This window comes from Brachypodium distachyon, chromosome 3 (genome assembly GCF_000005505.3).
Source record: "Brachypodium distachyon strain Bd21 chromosome 3, Brachypodium_distachyon_v3.0, whole genome shotgun sequence".
NCBI classification, from domain to species: domain Eukaryota; kingdom Viridiplantae; phylum Streptophyta; class Magnoliopsida; order Poales; family Poaceae; genus Brachypodium; species Brachypodium distachyon.
Window position 1 is genome coordinate 5,981,679 of NC_016133.3, and position 22,519 is coordinate 6,004,197.

General features: G+C 43.5%; 2 protein-coding genes and 1 pseudogene across 2 annotated transcripts; all 3 read left to right on the plus strand.

Moving 5' to 3' along the window:
- The first annotated feature begins 889 nt into the window (after window positions 1-889).
- On the plus strand, window positions 890-7,009 carry LOC100836344. The gene is made up of 2 exons (XM_010238029.3): window positions 890-2,140; window positions 6,605-7,009. Exons 1-2 carry the CDS (start codon window positions 1,009-1,011, stop codon window positions 6,646-6,648), a joined length of 1,176 nt encoding a protein of 391 aa, XP_010236331.1. The 5' UTR covers window positions 890-1,008; the 3' UTR covers window positions 6,649-7,009.
- Window positions 7,010-9,545: 2,536 nt separating this feature from the next.
- Window positions 9,546-9,964, plus strand: LOC104583460. Its single transcript, XM_010235717.2, has one exon. It carries the CDS (start codon window positions 9,644-9,646, stop codon window positions 9,887-9,889), a length of 246 nt encoding a protein of 81 aa, XP_010234019.1. The 5' UTR covers window positions 9,546-9,643; the 3' UTR covers window positions 9,890-9,964.
- Window positions 9,965-16,851: 6,887 nt separating this feature from the next.
- On the plus strand, window positions 16,852-21,834 carry LOC112271531 (annotated as a pseudogene).
- Window positions 21,835-22,519: the final 685 nt, after the last annotated feature.

A 22,519-nucleotide genomic window follows, 5' to 3' on the forward strand; every position in this document is an offset into this window, starting at 1 on the left:
AAAGGAGATGTGAGGGACGTGGGCAGCTACAAACAGGATAGTGGTGGGGCCAATGCAAATTCTTTGAAATTGAGTACGCACAGACAGGAGAGAAAAGAGCTTGCAGACAGAATGAGTAAACTTTTCGCTGCATTGGTCTTACTGCAAGATGTTATGCTCCCTCCTTTTTGGAATGGAGGGAGTAACTCACAATGCCGCTGTTGTTTTTATATTTAGGATGTCATTATGATCTTGCCGTATGTGAAATAACTAATTATAAAATATGTTTTTGTTGTGTTTTCTAAATGACACGAAAAGACATAAGAGAAGACACCTTTATCAACCATTATACATGACTGGAAAGCGAGTACAAGAATATAATTTCGTTTCGGTACTCGCAAAAAAAAGAATTTAGTTTCGGCGGCCGTTTCGCTGGAAATGGCCGCTCCTGTTCTGCTCTGTCCGATTTTTGTGTCCGTTTCTGTTTCTGTGTCTAAACTCCGTTTCCGCGGAAATTTATGTATCGGTACCAATTTTTATCCCAACATGCCAACTAGACCTGGTTTGGAGAACTGCACCTAGCACAGATGGTAGGACATGCAGTGGGGCAGCCTGCCCTCGCAGAGTTCGAAGCCTGGGGCCTCCGGATTTGCTTGCCTCACCGAACAGTGCTTCTACTAGCAGATGGCCTCCACGTTCAGTGCGTCTTAGTGGTAGTGTGACGTGTACCCGTCGTCGACAGGGCCTAGTGGTTCTGGGAGTCTATTAAAGCATGCCTGTTAGGTATAGTTTGTAGGTTGGTGTGCGTGCTTGTGGTGTGAGTTGCTGCGTGAGTAGGTAAGTCCAGATGCTACAGCTGTAGTACTAAATAAGAAGAAGGCCTTAAAAAAAGCTGGGCCTGGTTTGGTGTTGGGCTGTTGGCAGTCGGGTGATCCGACGAACGGCTTCAGTGTTCATTCCACTGCACTCAAAACTCTCCAGACTCCAGTCTCCCGTCATCTTCCCTAAGCCCTAGCGGCATCGAGAGGCATGGCGACGCAACCGCCAGCGTTGCGCCACCGCGACTCGGCGCCGGCGATCCCGGACGAGCTCTCCGAGGAGATACTCCTCCGCCTCCCGCCGGGCGACCCATCTTGCCTCGTCCGCGCCTCCGCCGTCTGCAAGCGCTGGCGCCGCATCGTCTCCCAACCAAACTTCCTCCGCCGCCTCCACGAGCTCCACGGGACACCACCCCCGTTGCTGGGCTTCTTCCACAGCGATTACTCCAAGCGCTTCGCCGCCCGGGTAGATTACGGCCCCAGCACCAAGTTCGTGCCCACCACCCCCTCCGCCTTTTCCCTTTCCATCCCCAACAGCCGCAAGTGGTACGCCCTGAATTACCGCCATGGCCGCCTTCTCTTCTGCTCCAAGGTGACCCAGGAGGGCCAGGACTTCCTCGTCTGGGAGCCCATCACGGGCCACCAGCGGATCCTGCCGGTGCCCGGGGCACCCAAGAATTATGTAATGGACGCGGCCGTGGTTTGCGCAGCCGACGGGTGTGACCACCGCGATTGTCAGGGGGGGCCCTTCCGCCTGGTCTTGGTCTACCTCGTCGAGAATGTGGACTCGCTGTTCGTGCGCGCCTACTCGACAGAGACCGGCTCATGGGGCGACATGTCCACCGTCACCTACGAGCCCATCAGGGAGAAGTCCAGCATCCTTGTGGGGAAGTCTCTATACTTCTTTTCCATCTTCGACCGCATGGTGAAATATGACCTGACCGGCCAGAGTGGCCTCTCAGTGATCAACCTCCCGGAACCGGAAGTGTTAGCTGATTGCCGCGGAGTCACTGGCCTCGTGCTCACGAGAGAGCGTGAACTGGGAGTTGCTGGAGTCATGGAGACACGTCTCTACCTGTGGTCGAGTACGGCGGGTGACAAGGGTGAGCTACAGAGCGAGAACTGCAGGGTCATTGAATTGCACAACATGCTCCCAGCTGCTGCTCTCTCAGCCTCAGAAAGGGTAGATGTGGTTGGCTTTGCCGAAGATGCAAATGTGATTTTCCTCAAAACAATTGCTGGCGTCTCTGCAATTAACCTCGATTCAGAGCCGGCGAGGAAGGTGTACCAGACTAGCGAGACCTATGAAACTTTGACTGCGTTCAGCAGCTTCTACATTCCAGGTACCGCACATTCCCTTGTTTTGTGATTTTTAATAATAATGTCAGTTGGCTGCGCTAGAATTATGAGATTGTGTATTTATGGTACCTGTGAGGCAGTTAAAAATTTAGATATGTAGTTTCAGTGAATTTCAACATTGTTTTGGACTGTCCAAGACATACATACAATGTGAAAAATTAAATATTTGTATTCTATGTGCCCTCAGTACTCTTAGTCATTTGCATAGGTAAACTAATTCGAGTCTTTGCTGTTAGTGCTAAAATTATCCGGCACTCCGGTCTCTAGCTAGATATTCACAGCAGCTTGTTTTTTCCTTGATATAGAGTGCAAGTTTATCTAGTACAAAGGACATGTTTGTACCAACTCCGATGCCCATATGGACAGCTACATAACTGCCAACACGGTTTTCTTTTTTGTTACTGCAAAGGCTTATGATCAGTTGATCACTACATATCTTTAAGCAGCCAGCCAGTTTTCTTTTTTCTGTTAGTGCAAAGCTTTTTATTTACTCAATTCAGTGGATGATAGTGACTCCTGCAGTGAGCCAGCAAGAATTAACTCAAACAAGTAAAGCATACAGAGCCAGTTACTACTTGTTGCCATATTGTTTGTGCAATTTGAACAAAGACCATGTTTGTATTTTAACCTTTTAAGAGCATTACTGTCATTTTGAATTTTAATTCTAGTTGCAATGTAGGTTTGTGAGGGTATAACTTGAGCAGGTCCAGCTCATTGATAAGGAGGACACTTTTATGTGAACTGAAAGCGCCCTGCATTTTTACCATGTGGGGTCATTACATGTGTCTTTCTATAGTGAATATCACATTTTCATTGTGAAAGCTTAACTTCCAAATTCTTGGTGACTGAGTAGGCGATTGATGCTAAAAAGAAAAAATCTCAAGAAAGTGTTCTCCGGTTCTCCCTGTACTATTTCATGATTTTGAGATTTGCTTGGTTACTGTGTAGGGGACATTTTTCTAAGCAGAAGAAATCTTAAGGGAATTAAAAAAAGTAAAGTATCATTGTACCTTTTCATGTTGAGAAGACTAGCTTTCAACTACATGTTCTATTTATTACCTCTAGCACAGTTGCCCGCGCACGTGATGAGGGGGCAATATCTTAATATATCTAATTATTTTTATTTTGTTGTTGTTTGATAATACTATTACTATCAATACTTTTTTTCGTTATACGTTTTAACCAATCCCAAAGAATCCGATAAATGTGGACATATATTTTTAAGCAAGCCAACCTAAGAAAAGTACTAGCTTTACTCCTATAAAAGACTTGATTGGTGGCGGCGGTCCGTCAGACCATCACACCTTCAAACTGCATCACTTGTTGATTTGGTATACATCAGTGAGATGAGAACAAATATGGAATAGATGATAGTACAACATTCCCTTTAAATAATGTAGTCTATTTTGTTTAATCCGTAGCAACACATGGATAGTGTGCTAGTACAAATGTACTAATTTACATTAATAATAATGTTTTCCTGGTGATTTAACTAGGGGTAATTATGCTTTAAATATTTGACTTGACTTTTTAGAATTTCTCCAAAGCCATGTAGATGTGTTGATCTGCTACTTGTACCGGTTGTGTGTGATTTGTTGATCCTTAAAATGTCTACTATACATGGTGTCAACATTCACAAATGACCATCAAAATATGCTTTCGTGGGAATGACCTCATTATATTAGCTCCACATGCATGAATGAACTATTCACATTTGAATTTTTCGTATCTGGCAATTTTTGTACTAGAGAGAGAGAGAGACAGAGATATGAGATGAGTGACAGCCATTTCTTCTTTGCACCCATAAGCCTTAGCCCATAGCATACCGTGGCAAAAATTGTGTATCTCGAGAAACAAACATTGCATAGGTGGTTAGTGCATGTAGCTGTGTTGATCTGTGACCAACTCGAATCTAACTCCATGTTTGACCTCCTGTTTTTTTCACCATGATGAACTATTTTTTGAGTGGTGGGTGACTTACCCATAGGCAGCGAGCTGTCAGTGGTGAATTTGTCAATCTTGAAAGTCAAGTCCACAGTGCACATTCGTATACAAGTATGTGCATGTGGTGGTGTGTCTGCTTGTGCATTTACGTGTTACATACTCGCTGTTTCAAAGAAAGGAACTTGGTTTATCTTGGTGTTGTTTGGCATTGACTAGCTTGCAACTTCTCTCGAATAAAGTTGGACAGCCCACCTCACTGAACATTAATAAATCTGAAAACTGCCTTCCCTAGTGTAGACCATCTCTCTGCAAATTCCTTCGGCAGGTCACATGCATCTCCATTCTCCAGATCTACCAACCGTTCTTCTCTTCCACACTGCAAGAATCCCTGATACATATTGTGTTCCCATTTTACATGAGCAGGCAGTGTATTCCTTGTGTAATATGTTTTCAACAATGATGACAAACATATAGAAGATAGGTCATCTACAACTTGGTCCGTTTTGATAAAGACAAATCATGTGTGGTAGGAAGTGACTTCATCAGGGAGTGGATGTATAATCCCATCACTCGGGTTCAAGTTCTCATGGACACAAATTCAAGTTCCTACTTATACCGTAGAAGTATCCCTTATATTTTACTTCAAAACAAATCAGAAAACGTTTACGATATACGTAATTGAAAAATATTTACCATATATGTAATCCGTTCTTTCCTAGGCATTTAATTCACCACAATGATCCACTTGAGCAAACCACATCTATCTAGACCTAAAAAGTATCGAGCCGACTACTTTATACATGACGTTGGATTATCCTATTATTTCATAAAACTAAATATTGGATCCCGAAGTGTGGGTGCAACACAATTGATGTGCAATTTTCAGTTTTGGATTTTCTATTATTACTTTCATACTGTCTTTACAAAATACATAGACATGTGATGTTGTGCTATTTTGAAAAAGGAAGATCCGGTTGTGTGAAAATCTCAAAATCATCCAAAATTTATACCTGTGCATAACTCTTAATAATGACAAATTATTATTTTATGTGAACATATTATATATACATTTATTAATGTATGAAATATATAGGAATAAATGAATGATGTATCTATGCCATATGAATAAAGGTCGAAACTATAAAATTTGTGAACATGTGAACGTTCTAATGAATTAGTACAATAAAATAATAGCTGTCACCACGACCACTTTTTTTTACGAAATATGGACAGTGCTGCATTTTCGTTTGCAGAAGAGGGAACCAGGTGCATACACATGTAAGTAACCTGCTGAAACGAAGGCAATAGCCAATAAGTAACCTGCTGACATGAAGGCAATAGCAAAATAAGGAAAGCTAAGAAACAAAAAACAGGAAAGGTGAAGGGGTGTGCTCTGTAGAAAGTCATTTTTTATAGTTTTACTAGAAATTCGATCCTTCTTTTTCTCTCTATAGTGGAGATCGTCACTCGTAATGACGGAGAAGTCTTTGTATGCTCTTCATTGCTTGTATGTCTAAGGCCTATGTTAGAGTATATAACTTTGATCACAGGGATCGATTTCTAGTCGCATAGCTTCATAATAAGTTTGCAAAGCTTCTGCATAATTTTCGTTGCAGTTATTCATTCTATTACAAAATTCTGCGTTACTCCCCAATAAAGCATATCTCTAGGCCTGGATGGCAAGAGTGCCACGAGAACGTCCAGAGGCGCCCTTCATCGAGGAGGATTTAATTTGTGCAGCACTTAAATGGTGTGTATTGTTTGTTGCCAGAAGTACAATAATCCTCCTCTCTCTCCTTTACTGTCTTCCAGCCTGGTACTGCTTAAGAGAAAAATTTAGGCAGGAAAGGAGGCGATGAACTGCATATATGTAGCAGCACATGATTTGTTTCCGATTAGGGAGATCTCTGAGAAAAAGGAAATCTAGAGGCTTGCAATACTCCAGTGCCTCGGTATGATAGCCTCATCCGATTCAATCGTGAAGAGTGCGCGAGGGTTTTGGTCGAGCAGCATCATAATCTGAACTGGCAAACAGGCAGGAGAGTAGAATACCACATTGTTAAGCTCCTATTAAAAGGCAATCATAATTTGGTATTGTTATATAATAATTTAGGTCAGTTTAGTGGGTGATTACATCAGCAATTTGTTGTTGATGTATCAGCCATTGAATCCACAAATTGGCAAGTACAGGCATCGTACCAGAGGACATGCACCCATGCCCTGTATTGCCGTTTGAAAGATCATGGTATACTTCCCAGCACCGCCTGCACAAATCCACCAGCCCAAGATTTGCGATGTTTCCTCCATGGCACATGGCTTCTTGCATTTGTTGTAAATTGAGACCTTTTTCTGCTCCTTGCATAGGAAGTTCCGTTATAAATGATTAGGGCGAGTATCTGTAACGGTTAGTCTAGCTGTTGTGTGCCAAGGTCGGAAACAAGGCATGATTTGTTATAGTATTACTGCATGATCCTAAGAGTGTGTTTATCACTTGATACCCACAGGTAAACGAGTTGCTTCGGCAGGAGGGGGCGAGGGGATGCCGTAGGTTGCTATGCTGAACTTACTTTGGGAAGAGAAGGGGGTTATATTCCTTTGTGAATGAACTCAACTGAAGACAGGAGAGAAACGCACCGCATGACCAAAAGAAAGTGTAAACGTTGTTTGTAAGGTCTCAATTGTATGTTTGCAATCCTTTGGAGTTTACTGCTGCTTATGGATTCTAGTTTAGTTTCTTTAAACATGCAGAAAGTCTGGGAAATGTTCATTTTGCATGCTATTGCCTCTCTTGTTGTTGCCTTTATGCTAGACACCGATGATGCTGTTCGTGGCTCACAACTTGGATAATTTCTCCAAGACGTGTGATACTTGCGTCCATTTTGTTTAATTTTAGCTGTGTTCAACTTGCAGATGGCTGTTCTGAAATTGCCGAGATATAGCTGATCAGTTGAAACGTACGTAATTTCTAGGTGTATTTTGGCGGCATTACTATCCAAAGTTATATACTCTAACAAGATGGCTGTTCTGAAGTTGGCTGATGTTATCTGCTATACTATCCAATAAGAGTAGGGAACTTTCTATGTCTGCTTTTTGTTTCGGTCAAAGCCATCCATCATCCATCCAGCCACATCCATCATTCGTTTGTCTGGCCTTACTAATGTTTGCTTTTCGTTTGTGTCAACATCTCAAAGTCATCATGCAACATGTTTACTAGACGTTGTCTCAATCCAACTAATTTATTAGAAGCGAACTTAGTTGTTATAATTAGGACCCACCATGAGTCAGCGGTGCAGATTATTTGGCCTATATGGACGAGCATGGTGGCTTCTTATCCTTGTCTTTCAATTAATTTTGATTCTTAGACCCGCAAATATTTCAAGTGCACGCTTGATCTCATATCCTTAATTTGTTACATAGAAAAACAACTGACATGCGAAGAAAATCGTCAGACTAGTCATTAGTAAACTATGACACTTTGCTGTTAAACGAACTTCAGCGATTGTGCAGTCCAAAATTTTGATGTGCTAGGCAAGTGTCATAGATAACTTACTACAAGCCCTCGCGGGTGTTATCTCTCACACTCTACTCTTGAAGCGTCAGAGGTAGGCTTGCGTCAGTGGTGCGCTTCCAGGAGTAACGATTTTAGTAGTAGTAGGTCCTCGAGAAAGGAAGAGCAATCAAGATATTTCAGAGGTCTACGATACACATATAGCCCAAGTGGACTCATCAATAATCCCCCATTGTAAATGTTGTTGTATTGTGTGGCTCCCAATGATACAATCAAGTGAGGAATATACCTATTACCCAATCAAATCCCCCATTGTAAATGTTGTTGTATTGTGTGGCTCCCAATGATACAATCAAGTGAGGAATATACCTATTACCCAATCAAAGGGGGTTCCGAACGAAAGTAACTCTATGTTTTTTATTTTGACAATAAAGTAACTCTATGGGTTCGTACAATTGATATCCCGAGATCCTCCCGCATCTAAATAATGTTGAGAAATTTGTCTTACAAAATCGCTAGAACATCTTATATAAATAATTCACCACGTAGTTTTTAATATGCAAATAAATATGCGCCTCCCTCTTCTGTATCTTTCGCAATGCAATGTCTCTTAGCACGTTATTTTAGGCTAACTCCACAATGCATTTTCTCTTATTTGTTGTCTCTGAATAATGTTACATTAATTATTGGAGAAATTAATTTGTTTGCCTATGTCTACGTGCAAGAGTAGTATCTCTAACAAGAGACAACCACTCTCTTGTTTTTCATGAATTAGCATGTCACATCAGCAAAATGCCTAAGATATTGTGTTAAGAGACCACCATTGGGAAATGCCTAATTAGCGAAACAGAACTCAAGATGGCAATGGGCCTCGAAACCCGAAAACACGTGGGTTTTTACCCCATTAGGGGACGAGTTTGGGTCAAATTCAATCCCTGCGGGTTTGCTCATGAGTCAAAAGGGTTTCACGGGTTCAAACCCGGTCCCGCACTCCCCGAACCCCGTACCCATGAAACCCATGAAAACACAATATGGCCCATAAAAATGGCCCGATACAGCTCATATTTCTATCCCAAAAGGTGTTGTTACATGTGAGAACTAGTATATGATATTGTTATATGTGTGAAATGGTGCCTAAATTATAATGTTTTGTCTTATCTTGGTGCTGAAACGGATTGTTTTTCATTCAAGTTGCTGCTGCAACTTTGGCTTGGTGCTGAAATGCTGGTGGTTTGGGTTCCCTGACGAGGAAAAAACCTGATGGGGACGGGGCTAGGAGAAAACTGAAACCCGCGACCGGGGACGGGGACGGGGATGGATGATGAAGGTCGTGGGGACAGGTTTGGGCAGCCACTACCCGGCGGGTTTCGTCCCCGTTGCCATCCGGAAACAGAACTGCTGACATGAAAAACTTAGCCTGATGCTGGCTATAAGATTTTACCATGTCATCTTTAACTAACATATAGTTAACATGTATAATAAGTTGGTTATAAGAATGTACTATTTTATTATGAGCAGACCCATATTTTAGTTTCATAGAGTCTCTAGGAGCACGTGCCGCAACTGGCTATTAGATAATAGTCCACCTCTCCTCTCTCTCATTTTCTCTTCCCTACAACTAAAAAAATACTTTTATTATTTATATATATGCCTCTCCTACTGTTTTCTAAAAAAACTAAAAAAATACAATAGTTAAATCCTAATAACCTCCCTCCGTCACGTTATTATTTTTGCTCTTAGCAAGGCTCAGCTGCTAACAATAATCGTGTTGCGCTTAAAGAGGAAGTACAGAGTTTTTTTTAACTCTGTTCCAGATGCCTAAAAAGCTCACACGTGTCCCAACCACAGCAGGTGACGTGGTGGTAAGATGCAACACGTGTTACTTTAAGAACAGTCTAGACGAGCCCGTGGCGCGTCTTCTTAAGGATGGCGTGTCCTTGAAAATTTTCTACACATCGCAGCTGACCTGATCTCCCACGAACCAAATACGGCCCGAGCCATCGACCGATCCAATTCCAATTCCAATCCATCCCCGATGGAGCAGCGTCACGCGGACCAAATGCAGGGCGAGCACCCGAAGCGGGAGTCTCCTGACCATGGCCAGCAGCAGCAGCCTTCCTCCCTGAACCCGACGGCCGCGAGGCTGGTCCGGGAGTCCATCCTCTCCAGCAATAACCCCAAGCCGGCGGACGGCGAGGATGGGAAGCCGTCGGCGGACGTCTCGTCGGACATCCTGGCCTTCGCTCGCTCCGTCGACAGGGTGGACTCCAGCCTCGAGTGACCTTAATTACCTCGCGTTAATTTGTACCCACTTGACTGTAGTACCGTAATAAAATGTTTGGCCATTTCTTTCGCATCGTTGTTCTCTTGGGTCGTCGGGTACCTATGTTCGCTGAGATTACCAGCTTGGTAAATGGTGTCTGCTGCTGCTGTGTGTGTGTGCATGGTTCAATTTCATTATACTAGCGGAGGCGGCCCTGGGGACGGCGGAGTGATCCAGTGCGCGGAGGTGCTGCCGCTTGCGAGGACGCTGAATTTTTAGCTGATGGGATCTGGTGACAGAAATATCTTGCCTGTTTCCACTATATACTTTAGTTTAAGATTTTCTAATCGACATCTGAAAGGCCAATCTCACTTCGGAGGAGCCCGGAATCTCGAGTGGCGCACGTTCTGGCCTGGCGACCTGACGATGCCCGTGAGCACTTCATGGTGCTGAATTTTGTTATGTGCATTTCATCGTTAATCTGTGTGGCTGTGTGCAGTGCTTATGCCCTTTCAGAACAAAAATCATACACTCACATTTTGTGCATTGATATAAATACAATTGAGGATTTGAATCTGCATGGAGTTCAGTATCTAGCAATTGGAAAGCTTCTAAGCGGACCTGCAACAGGTGACTCTTGTAGTTGAAATTATATATGCATGGATTCATCTTCAGATATACCAGTAAAGAAATTCGGGAGACTACCTGAAGGTATCTAAGAAGCCTTTTATTTCCTATTCAGATATGACCATAATGTGCTGTATTCATGAACAATGCAATCATACAGAAGAGGAAGTCCACAGCAAACATTGTGTATGGGGCCTTGCTTTAGCCACCTGCTGTCACCATCTTTGCCAATTGACGCATTATGCAAGTAATTCTGCCTGACAAGCTGAAAAACAAGATAAGAGCACCTTTGCAGTCGAGGATGATTAATTCATACAGCCGCTGTAACGGAGAAACCATCATCTTGCATTGTATCAACCAGCTGCACATTATCAAATTGGATCGTGAACTTATTAAACCTGAAATGCTGAGCTAAACAAAGACCCTCACACATTGCTTTATTGTTTCGTTAACGCTTGATCTTTGCTATAATCAAGGCTAGGAATGTTCGTGCATTTCGCTCTTTGGTACCCAAAAAATCCTTGTCTACTTTTAGAATGTAACGCACAATGATGCTCTTGTTTTTATATCTTGCCGTATGTAAAATAACTTGTTGTAAAATATGTTTTCCTTGTTTAACACGAAAAGACATAAGAGATGACACCTTTACGGACAATTATACATGCACTAAAAAGCGAGTAAAAAAAGAATCTCGTTTCGGCGGTCGTTTTTCTGAAAATCGCCGCTACGTTTCAAGTCTGTCCTATTTTTGTGTCCGTTTTCTGTTTCCGTGTATCAACTCCGTTTCTGCGGAAAGTTACGTAGCGGTACCAATTATTATGAGAGAATCAACATACATACAGTACTGCTATTTGAAACCGAATGATCCAAAATTCCACTCAAATACCACTACAATTCAACTTTTCATGCCAAAATACCATTAGAGACTAATAGCCCTTGACGGCCACAAAAATGAGCACATATATATACCTTTATCTCTTCACAATTCAACAACATTTGCTTGAATTTCATCGGCAGTTGTAACATCCCAAAATTTCAAACTTTTTCATGTGCATTGCATCCATGAGTATCATGCCACAGTTGCATCTTTGAATTCAAATTTGAATCTCAAAAGGCTTTAAAATATTTTTATTCCAAATTAAACCCTAGGGTTTACACCGATTTGAGCTTTGGATCTTCAAACCAATAGGGTTTACATATAAAAGGGGTTTATTGCATAAATGAACTATCCCATAATTTTTGGATAATTTTTGGAGTTGAAAAACTATTTTATTTAAATGGTTATATAGCCCTAAAGGCATTTATAGGGCAAAGGTATTTTTATATATTTTATTTTGAGGGGAAACTACTCCCAAAAGTTAAATCATGATAGAACATGATTTTACACATTTTCTGGAATTTATTTGGACCTATTTGGATTTCAAATCAAAAGTTATCAAAGAAATGAGAAAAGGGAAAAAAAGAAAAAAAAAGAGGGGGAAACCGGACCGGTCCGACCGCTTGGGCCGAACCGGCCCAGCTTCGCCCGCGCCCGAACCGGACCGAGCCGGTCCGCAGCGCGCGCCCGCACGAGCCACCGACAGGTGGGCCCCACCTGTCGGGGTCGTCTTCCCCGCAGGGAAAGCGACCGCGCGTCACGCCACCGAATCTGCGCGCGTCGTCGCCGCCCTGATGCCCGCGCCGCCCTTTTCGGCCTTCCCGAAACAAGCCACTCGCGTCCGTATAAAGCCCGGAGCCCCCTCTCTCCTTCCCCTCTCTTGCTTCCCCGTCTCCCTGCGACCACGCCGCCTAATTGCTCGCCGGAGTCGCCGTCTGCTGCCGTCGCGTTTCCTTTGTCGCTGGTGACCTGGTGAGACCCCGCCGCCGCCTCTTGCTCTATTTTTCTCCGCTCGTCATCGCGCGCCTCCTGACGCGGTTGTTTCCGCGCTTGGTGCACCGCCGCTCGCCGTCGCCGTCAAGCCGAAGCTCCGCCGCCCGCCGTCGTCTTCCCGTCGTCCTAGACGACGACCCCGTCGCGCCCGAGCCTCGCCGACGCCGCCAAAGTCTCCGCCTCGCCCCGCCGCGCCTCCCGCGCACTTCCCCGACCCGGAATCTCGCCGGAACCACCCGCCGCCGTGTCCCCGCGCTCGCCGGAACCCTAGCGCTGCCGATGAGCTCCATGGTCCATCTCGGTCGTTGGATCTTGATCAACGGTCAAGATTAGATTGCCTAAATTCTTTTTAAATGAACTGGTACCAACCAATCAGGAGCTGACACGTGGCATTGCTTTATTAAAATAAAAATCTAAATTTAATCCCCAGAATTTTAGAAATGGCACTTTTGCAGAAAAGCCCCTGTAACTTCAAATGCTTATAACTTTTAAACCCTTTGGCCAAATTTGACAAACTTGACCTTTTTGGAAAGCTCTCAACCTGTAGAATCTTTTGGCACTATCCAATTTCAAATTTGAATATTTGAATCACATTCAAATGACAGAATAGGTTTTAATGTCAGTTAATTCATAACTAATTATTTAGAAGTCTTTTTTAATTGAAACCCGTGCCCAAAATTTTGTTTAATTATCCTCTGTCCAATGGGACAGAGAAATAAATATTTTGAATTAATTTTTTTGGTTGGCGCCAATAAAATCTCATTTTAGGGTTTAAACCCCAACTTTTGCTAATTGTTTAAAACCCAAGTTACATGTGTCTGGTTATCAACGTTTTGGACCAGTAGATCACCCGAATAAAATAAACCCAATCATGTCACATGTTTGCATCGCATCATAGCATACTTTCTTTTGTCATGTTTGAATTGTGTGTTTATGTGTGTGTATATTGTTTGTATTTGAATAATTTTCTCGGAGAGCGAACCTTGTGATTGTGACGAGTGTTTGAACTCCAACTGTTACCAAGGCAAGTTCACTTTGATCATTTCACCTATTATTTTACTATACACTAGATGTTTTATTAGTTGCATTGTTAGGAATATTATTATACCTATGCTAGCTATGAATCTCCTAATAGTATAGGATACCCCTGCCATGTTCTTCCCACCAATCGCCAACGTAGGTAGTCAAATGCTATGCTATGTTAGTAATCGAGGGTGGTATTATTACAATATGTTATCATTGTCATTGAGGAGTAATTTTGGATACTTGGCAAAACAACCCCAATGAACCATCCTGGGTGGGCTGCTTTGAGACTTTGAGATGTTATGCGACGTCAGGTCCATTTCTATGGGTCCCTCTGAGTCGAGTCTCCGTGGATTCGGAGATGGATCATCCATGGACGTCTCTTCCGTGGATTCGGTGAGCGCTTGCGTCGCAAATGTGGAATGCCACCTGGGGTAACGGAGACTGGACTAGTTTTTCTGTTTAATAGCTTCCAGTACAACCACATGGTAATATGGGCTCTGCCAGGATGGATGTAAGACATATGATCCTGGATCCGAGGGATTGTGCAGATGTAGCCGTGTAGGTGGGAACGTAGGTCCCTCAGGTGGTCCGGGTGATTATGGTCTGAAAATTCCTGTAATCGATGTCGTTGCTACTCTACCCTGAGGACAGCAAGGGATTAACACGTTGATTTCTGTGGGGAATGTGTACAACCTCTCGAGAGTGTCAAACTAAGTACTTAGCCGTGTCCCCAGTTACGGACAATTATGAGCAACTAGATATGGGGGCTGTAAGGAAGGTCTCACTCATTCCAATTTTTTAAATAAAATGAATGGTTTGAACAGAGTAGGGGCACTTGATGTATCTACTCAATGTGCTCTAGGTTAATAAGAGCATGGGTGTTTCTACCCCGTGTCCAATAGTGATAAAACTATTTAATAAAATGATAGGATGATATATTGTTGCTTTTATGCAATTAGCCAAACCCCACCTTGCCAAATACTGCATATATTTGACAGGATCTGTTATAACCCTTTTGTGAACTTGCCAATACATTCAATGTATTGACCCCCTAGTGGCTGCAACATTTAAATGTTGCAGGTTAACCAGGTGAAGAGTGAGGTACGAATTGTTAGGGTTACGAGTTTACATTCAACATGTTTCGACTGTGGAGTTGTTATGGGGCTCCTACATCTTCTGCTTTCCGCTGCAAGATTTTATCTTCTTCTGAGCTAACCCACGAGGTTACGCAATATGTAAGGTTCTGGATCAATGCGATGTAATATACTTTTGACCTTTGTATCTTGATATTACATCTTAAAACTGTGTGTGCTAGCGAGTCGATCTAGGGACTAGCACTGTAACACAGAGATCAAACCCAGTACGGGGGCGGTCGCTTCAGATGGTATTATTCAGCCCAGGACAGGTTTCGAACCCAGTACCGGGCTCGGGCCTCATTATTCAGCCCGGGACAGGTTTCGGGCTGGGCTCGGGCTTTAAAATTTGGCCCAAAAAAAACCCGGCCCGGCCCGATAATACGTAACAGCAGCAGCCCAGAGGAAAATAGCCCATTAGCAGCCCAGCAACAGACACATGTATCATGTATTCATGTATGCTCCTCGTCTTCCGCACACGGCCGAACCCTAGAAACCAATTCCCCACTCGTCGTCTCCCGCACATAGGGACAGCGCTATGCCGGCGGCGGCGGCGCGACCCGTCAACGGCCTGACCGCCTCCCTCCGTCCCTCGTCCGGTGCTGACTGAGCTCGCCGGCGACGGCCTCCCTCTCCTCCGACCGGTCGACGCCGACAGCGACCCCGTCCGTTCCTCTCCTTTGACCGTGATCCGTGAAGCTCGAAGTCGACGGCCTCCCTCGTCCGTGAAGCTCTCCGTCTCGCTCTCACTGAAGCTGACTGAGCTCGACGGCGACGGCCTCCCTCTCCTCCGTCCAGTTTACTTCATTGCTCACATGAGAGTGAATTTAATTCTTACTCTTTTAATTGTAGGTGGGGAAGAGGAAAGGGAAAAGCAAGGGCAATCTTCAAATGCCAATCCTAATGACAACGAGCTCTCATCAGATTCTGAAGATGATGGCTGCTGACCTGTTGTTGAAGAAGATGGATCTGGCCGCTGCTGTTGATGCTACAAAATGGCTCTTTTTACATGCTGTTTGTGATTTGTGAACCTGTGTTTTGGTCCTTTTGGAAGATGGAACTTTATTTTGTGATTTGTGACCTGTTGTTGAAGAAGATATAACTTGTAGTAGTTAATTTATGGCCTTGGTGCTAGAGTGCTGGACAGTAGATGAAACTGAACTTTTATGCATGTGTCTGTCAATGTGTGGCTTGGTGTTGGTGTGCTGGACACTTGGACAGTAGATGTTGAAACTGAACCTTTTATCATGCATGTGTGGCTTGGCTACAGCATATGGAGGAGGCTTATTATGCATGTAATTTTGTAGTTGTGTTAATTGTTGAACTGTTAGCTGTGTTATTAAGATTTACAAACCAGTATATTGTCATTGCCAGGCTTCGGGCTTTTTGTCGGGCCGGGCTCGGGCCTGACTTTTGAGAAAATAATGGGATTCGGGCCGGGCTCGGGCTTCAATCTTGACGGTCGGGCTTTTATAAGCCCGGCCCGGCCCTAAAAATGCCCAGGTATACTGGATGGGAACGAGTGGAGTTGGTCGAGGATAAGGTGAGTTTTTTCTTTTCTTCAGAGAAAGAGAAGGGCATTGTTGGAATAACATGATGACTCACATCTTTCTAATGGTTTTGACTAACAGTCAACTGATGGCGGTGCTAACTTGGCATGAGAAAACTGGATTAGAGTGGTATTTTGTAATGGGTGCTTATTTTAGTTGTATTTTGGAACATTAGGTTTCACGTGGTGGTACCATGTCAATTTTCTCAATTTTATCCCAACGTGCAAACTGAGCCTGGTTTGGTGTATAGGTGGCTATCGGGCCGCTTTGGCCCGGCTCGGGTAAATGGGTCTGGCCTGGGCGCGGTCCGGTGAAGCTCGAAAATAGAGGGGCCAGGCCAGCCCAGGCCGGCCCAAGAACGAAACCTCCAGGCCGAGGTGTGGCCCCAAGCCCGCCCGGGCCCATTAAGGCCCGACGGGCCTACCTCGGCACATGGGCCAGATCTCTGAAAAAGAAAAAAATATATGTCTAGCCCTAAGTTGGTTGGGCTGGGCCAAATTAAAGGAAAAATGAAAAAATGAACAAAGTGGCTGGGCCAAAACAAGAAGAAATGATGGGCTAAAATAGAAAATAATAGCCAAATGTGTAAAATAAGAAAACATAAACGGGCATGTGCCGGACCGGCCCGTCAGGCCTCGGTCTGAAGCACCGGCGCGGCGGGTATAGTTCGCTGTTGGCAGCAGAGTGATCCGACGAAAGGGCTTCACTGTTCACTTCACTCAAAGCTCTCCAGTCTCCCGTCATCTTCCCTAAGCCCTAGCGGCATCGAGAGGCATGGCGACGCAACCGCCAGCGCTCCGCCACCGCAACTCGCCGCCGGCGATCCCGGACGAGCTCTCCGAGGAGATCCTCCTCCGCCTCCCGCCCGGCGACCCATCGTGCCTCGTCCGGGCCTCCGCCGTCTGCAAGCGCTGGCGCCGCCTCGTCTCCCAACCAAGCTTCCTCCGCCGCCTCCACGAGCTCCACGGGACACCACCCCCGTTGCTAGGCTTCTTCCACAGCGATTACTCCAAGCGCTTCGCCGCCCGGGTAGATTACGGCCCCAGCACCAAGTTCGTGCCCACCACCCCCTCCGCCTTTTCCCTCTCCATCCCCAACAGCCGCAAGTGGTACGCCCTGAATTACCGCCATGGCCGCCTTCTCTTCTGCCTCCAAGGTGACCCAGGAGGCCCAGGACTTCCTCGTCTGGGAGCCCATCACGGGCCACCAGCGGATCCTGCCGGTGCCCGGGGCACCCAAGAGTTATGTGATGGACGCGGCCGTGGTTTGCGCAGCGGACGGGTGTGACCACCGCGATTGTCACAGGGGCCCCTTCCGCCTGGTCTTGGTCTACATCGTCCCGAATGTGGACTTGCTGTTCGTGCGTGCCTACTCGTCGCACACCGGCTCATGGGGCGACGTGTCCACGGTCACCTACGAGCCCATCATGGAGAATTCCAGCGTCCTTGTGGGGAAGTCTCTATACTTCTTTTCCATCTTCGACCGCATGGTGAAGTATGACCTGACCGGCCATGGTGCCCTATCAGTGATCAACCTCCCGGAACCAGAAGTGTTAGCTGATTGCTGCGGAAACACTGGCCTCGTGCTCACGAGGGAGCGTGAACTGGGAGTTGCCGGAGTCATGGAGACACGTCTCTACCTGTGGTCGAGTATGGCAGGTGACAAGGGTGAGTTACAGAGCAAGAGCTGCAGGGTCATTGAATTGCACAACATGCTCCCAGCTGCTGCTCTCTCAGCCTCAGAAAGCGTAGATGTGGTCGGCTTTGCCGAAGAAGCAAATGTGATTTTCCTCAAAACAATTGCTGGCGTTTTTGCAATTAACGTTGAGTCAGAGCCGGCGAGGAAGGTATACCAGACTAGCGAGACCTATGAAACTTTGACTGCATTCAGCAGCTTCTACATTCCAGGTACCGCACATTCCCTTGTTTTGTGATTTTTAATAATAATGTCAGTTGGCTGCGCTAGAATTATAAGATTGTGTATTTATGTTACCTGTGCAGTCGTTAAAAATTTAGACATGTAGTTTCAGTGAATTTCAACATCATTTTGGACTGTCCAAGACATAGATACAATGTGAGAAAAATAAATATTTGTATTCTATGTGCCCTCAGTACTCTTAATAGTCATTTGCATAGCTAGACAAATTCGAGTGTTTGCTGTTAGTGCTAAAATTATCCGGCACTCCGGTCGCTAGTTAGATATTCACAGCAGCCTGTTTTTTCCTTGATATAAAGTGCAAGTTTATCTAGTACAAAAGGCCATGTTTTTACCACCTCCGCTGCCCACGCCAACACGGTTTTCCTTTTTCTGTTACTGCAAAGGCTTATGATCAGTTGATCACTTCATATCTGTAGCAGCCAGCCAGTTCTCTTTTTTCTGTTAGTGCAAAGCTTTTTATTTACTCAATTCAATGGATGATATTGACTCCTGCAGTGAGCCAGCAAGAATTAACTCAAACAAGTAAAGCATACAGAGCCAGTTACTACTTGTTGCCATCTTGTTTGTGCAATTTTAACAAAGTCCATGTTTGTATTTTACTTTTTAAGAGCATTACTGTCAGTTTTGATTTTAATTCTAGTTGAAAAGTAGGTTTGTGAGGGTATAACTTGAGCAGGTCCAGCTCATTGATAAGGATGACGCTTTTATTGGAACTGAAAGCGTCCTGCATTTTTACTGTGTGGGGTCATTACATGTGTCTTTCTGAAATGAATATCACATTTTCATTGCGAAAGCTTAACTTCCAAATTCTTGGTGATTGAGTAGGCGATTGATGCTAACCAGAAAAAATCTCAAGAAAGTGGGAATTAAGTTCTCCCTGTACTATTTCATGTTTTTGAGATTTGCTTGGTTACTGTGTAGGGGACATTTTTCTAAGCAGAAGAAATCTTAAGGGAATTAATGGTAAATTATCATTGTACCTTTTCATGTTGAGAAGGCCATCATTTCAACTACCTGTTCTATTTATTACCTCTAGCACAGTTGCGCGCGCACGTGATGAGTGGGCAATATCTTAATATATCTATATTTTTTTATTTTGTTGTTGCTTGATAATACTATTACTATCAATATCTTAGTATATAAGTATGTGCATGTGGTGGTGTGTGTGCGTGTGCATTTGCGTGTTACATACTTGCTGTTTCAAAGAAAGGAACTCGGTTTATCTTGGTGTTGTTTGGCATTGACTAGCTTGCAACTTCTCTCGAATAAAGTTGGACAGCCCACCTCACTGAACATTAATAAATCTGAAAACTCTCTTCCCTAGTGTAGACCATCTCTCTGCAATTCCTTCGGCATGTCACATGCATCTCCATTCTCCAGATCTACCAACCGTTCTTCTCTTCCATGCTGCAAGAATCCCTGATACATATTGCATTCCCATTTTACATGAGAAGACAGTGTCTTTCTTGTGTAATATTCTTTCAACGATGATGACAAACATATAGGACGGTAAGTCATCTACGACTTGGTCCGTTTTGATAATGAAAAATCATGTGTGGTAGGAAGTGACCTCATTAGGGAGTGGATGTACAATCTCAGCACTCAAGTTCAAGTTCTCACGGACACGAATTCAAGTTCCTACTTATACCATAGAAGTTTCCCTTGTATTTTTACTTCAAAACAAATCAGAAAACGTTTACCATATACGTAATTGAAAAATATTTATCATATATGTAATCCGTTCTTTCCTAGGCATTTAATCACCTCAACGATCCACTAGAGCAAACCACATCTAGACGTAAAAAGTATCGAGCCGGCTACTTTATACATGACGTTGGATTATTACATAAAACTAAATATTGGATCCCGAAGTGTGGGCAACACAACTGATGTACAATTTTCAGTTTTTGATTTTCTATTATTACTTTCATTCTGTCTTTACAAAATACATAGACATGTGATGTTGTGCTATTTTGAAAATCTCAAAAATCATCCAAAATTTGTATGCTGTGCATAACTCTTAATAATGACAAATGAACATATTGTATATACCATTTATCACCCGTTCTTTCCTAGGCTTGTACGAGCACAAAATCCGCGTTTTGTTTTATGTGAACATATTATATACTCATATACCATTTATTTATGTATGAAATATATAGGAATAAGTGAATGATGTATCTATGCCATACGAATAAAGGTTGAAACTATAAAATTTGCGAACATGTGAACGTTTTAATTATTTAGTACAATAAAATAACAGCTGTCACCATGACCACTTTTTTTTACGAAATATGGACAGCGCTGCATTTTCGTTTGCAGAAGTGGGAACGAAGTGCATACGTATGCAAGTAACCTGCTGACACGAAGGCAATAGCCAAATAAGGAAACTAAGAAACAAAAAAAAACCGGAAAGGTGAAGGGGCGTGCTCTATAGAAAGCCATTTCTTTTCTAGTATTTACTAGAAACTCGATCCTTCTTTTCTCTCTATAGTGTAGATCGTCACCCGTAATGACTGAGAAGTCTTTGTATGCTCTTCAATTCTTCATTGCTTGTGTGTATAAGCCCTATGTTATAGAGTATATAACTTTGATCATAGGGATCGATTTCTAGTCACATAGCTTCATAATAAGTTTGCAAAGTATTTTTCGTTGCAGTTATTCATTCTATTACAAAAGTCTGCATTACTCCCCAATAAGGCATATCTCTAGGCCTGGATGGCAAGATTGCCACGAGAACGTCCTGAGGTGCCCTTCGTCAAGGAGGATTTAATTTGTGCAGCACCTTAATGGTGTGTATTGTTTGTTGCCAGAAGTACAATAATCCCCCTCTCTCTCCTTTACTGTCTTCCAGCCTGGTACTGCTTAAGAGAAAAATTTAGGCAGGAAAGGAGGCGATGAACTGCATATATGTAGCAGCACATGATTTGTTTCCGATTAGGGAGATCTCTGAGAAAAAGGAAATCTAGAGGCTTGCAATACTCCAGTGCCTCGGTATGATAGCCTCATCCGATTCAATCGTGAAGAGTGCGCGAGGGTTTTGGTCGAGCAGCATCATAATCTGAACTGGCAAACAGGCAGGAGAGTAGAATACCACATTGTTAAGCTCCTATTAAAAGGCAATCATAATTTGGTATTGTTATATAATAATTTAGGTCAGTTTAGTGGGTGATTACATCAGCAATTTGTCGTTGATGTATCAGCCATTGAATCCACAAATTGGCAAGTACAGGCATCGTACCAGAGGACATGCACCTCAGGATGCACCCATGCCCTGTATTGCCGTTTCAAAGATCATCGTATACACAAATCCACCAGCCCAGGATTTGCGACGTTTCCTCCATGGCACATGTATTCTTGCATTTGTTGTAGATTGAGACCTTTTGCTGCTCCTTGCAACATGTACCATGCATAGGAAGTTCCGTAAATGATTAGGGCACGTATTTTGTAACAGTTAGTCTAGCTATTGTGTGCCAAGGTCAGAAACAAGGCATGATTTGTTATAGTGTTACTGCCTGATCCTAAGAGTGTGTTTATCACTTGATACCCACAGGTAAACGAGTTGCTTCGGCAGGAGGGGGCGAGGGGACACCGTAGGATGATATGCTGAACTTACTTTGGGAAGAGATGGGGGTTATATTCCTCTGTGAATGAACTCAACTGAAGACAGGATAGAAAGGCACCGCATGACCAAAAGAAAATGTAAACGTTGTTTGTAAGGTCTAAATTGTATGTTTGCAATCCTTTGAAGTCTACTGTTGCTTAAGGATTCTAGTTTAGTTTCTTTCAACATGCAGAAAATCTGGGAAATGTTCATTATGCATGCTATTGCCTTTATGAGACACTGATGATGCTGTTCGTGGCTCACAACTTGGATGATTTCTCGAAGACGTGTGATACTTGCCTCCATTTTGTTTAATTTTAGTTGTGTTCAACTTGCAAATGGCTGTTTTGAAATTGCCGAGATATGGCTGATCAGTTGAAACCTATTGCATGTCATTTCAAGGTGTATTTTAGGCTTTAGCGGCATTACCACATAGTTAGATGATGTTATCTGCTACTCCCTCCGATCCTAAATTGTTGTCGAAATATTAAATGTATCTAGATGTTTTAAAAAAAATAGATACATCCATATTTGGGCAAATTTGAGTCAAGAATTTAGGATCAGGGACTAGTATATACTATCCAACAAAAGTTGGGAAATTTCTATGTCTGCATTTTGTTTTGGCAAAAGCCATCCATGCTGCATGCAGGATTTTATATGAAAGTAAAGCATCCAGGATTCCAATGGAAAGTTCGCTGTAAATGCATTTGTTTCGTAGGAACAAGCAAATTGATTCCTTAGACATCTTATTGAAATCCTTTGTTTTTGGAGGAAATTGAATATTAGGTCCAACCTTTTTTTCCATAGAAATGAAGTTGGACAATTTCTTAGGATAGCAGGTGCCACCTATGACAATATTAAGTTTTGCTATTTTTCTATGTTTTGCTTTTCTTTGAACCA

What these genes read in the sequence shown, in the direction of transcription:
- LOC104583460 (XM_010235717.2), top strand. Translation starts at nt 9,644, where the DNA reads ATGGAGCAGCGTCACGCGGACCAAATGCAGGGCGAGCACCCGAAGCGG.
- LOC100836344 (XM_010238029.3), top strand. Translation starts at nt 1,009, where the DNA reads ATGGCGACGCAACCGCCAGCGTTGCGCCACCGCGACTCGGCGCCGGCG. An exon ending in CAGCAGCTTCTACATTCCAG is followed by an intron (nt 2,141 to 6,604) that starts GTACCGCACATT and finishes TGATACCCACAG; the next exon opens with GTAAACGAGTTGCTTCGGCA.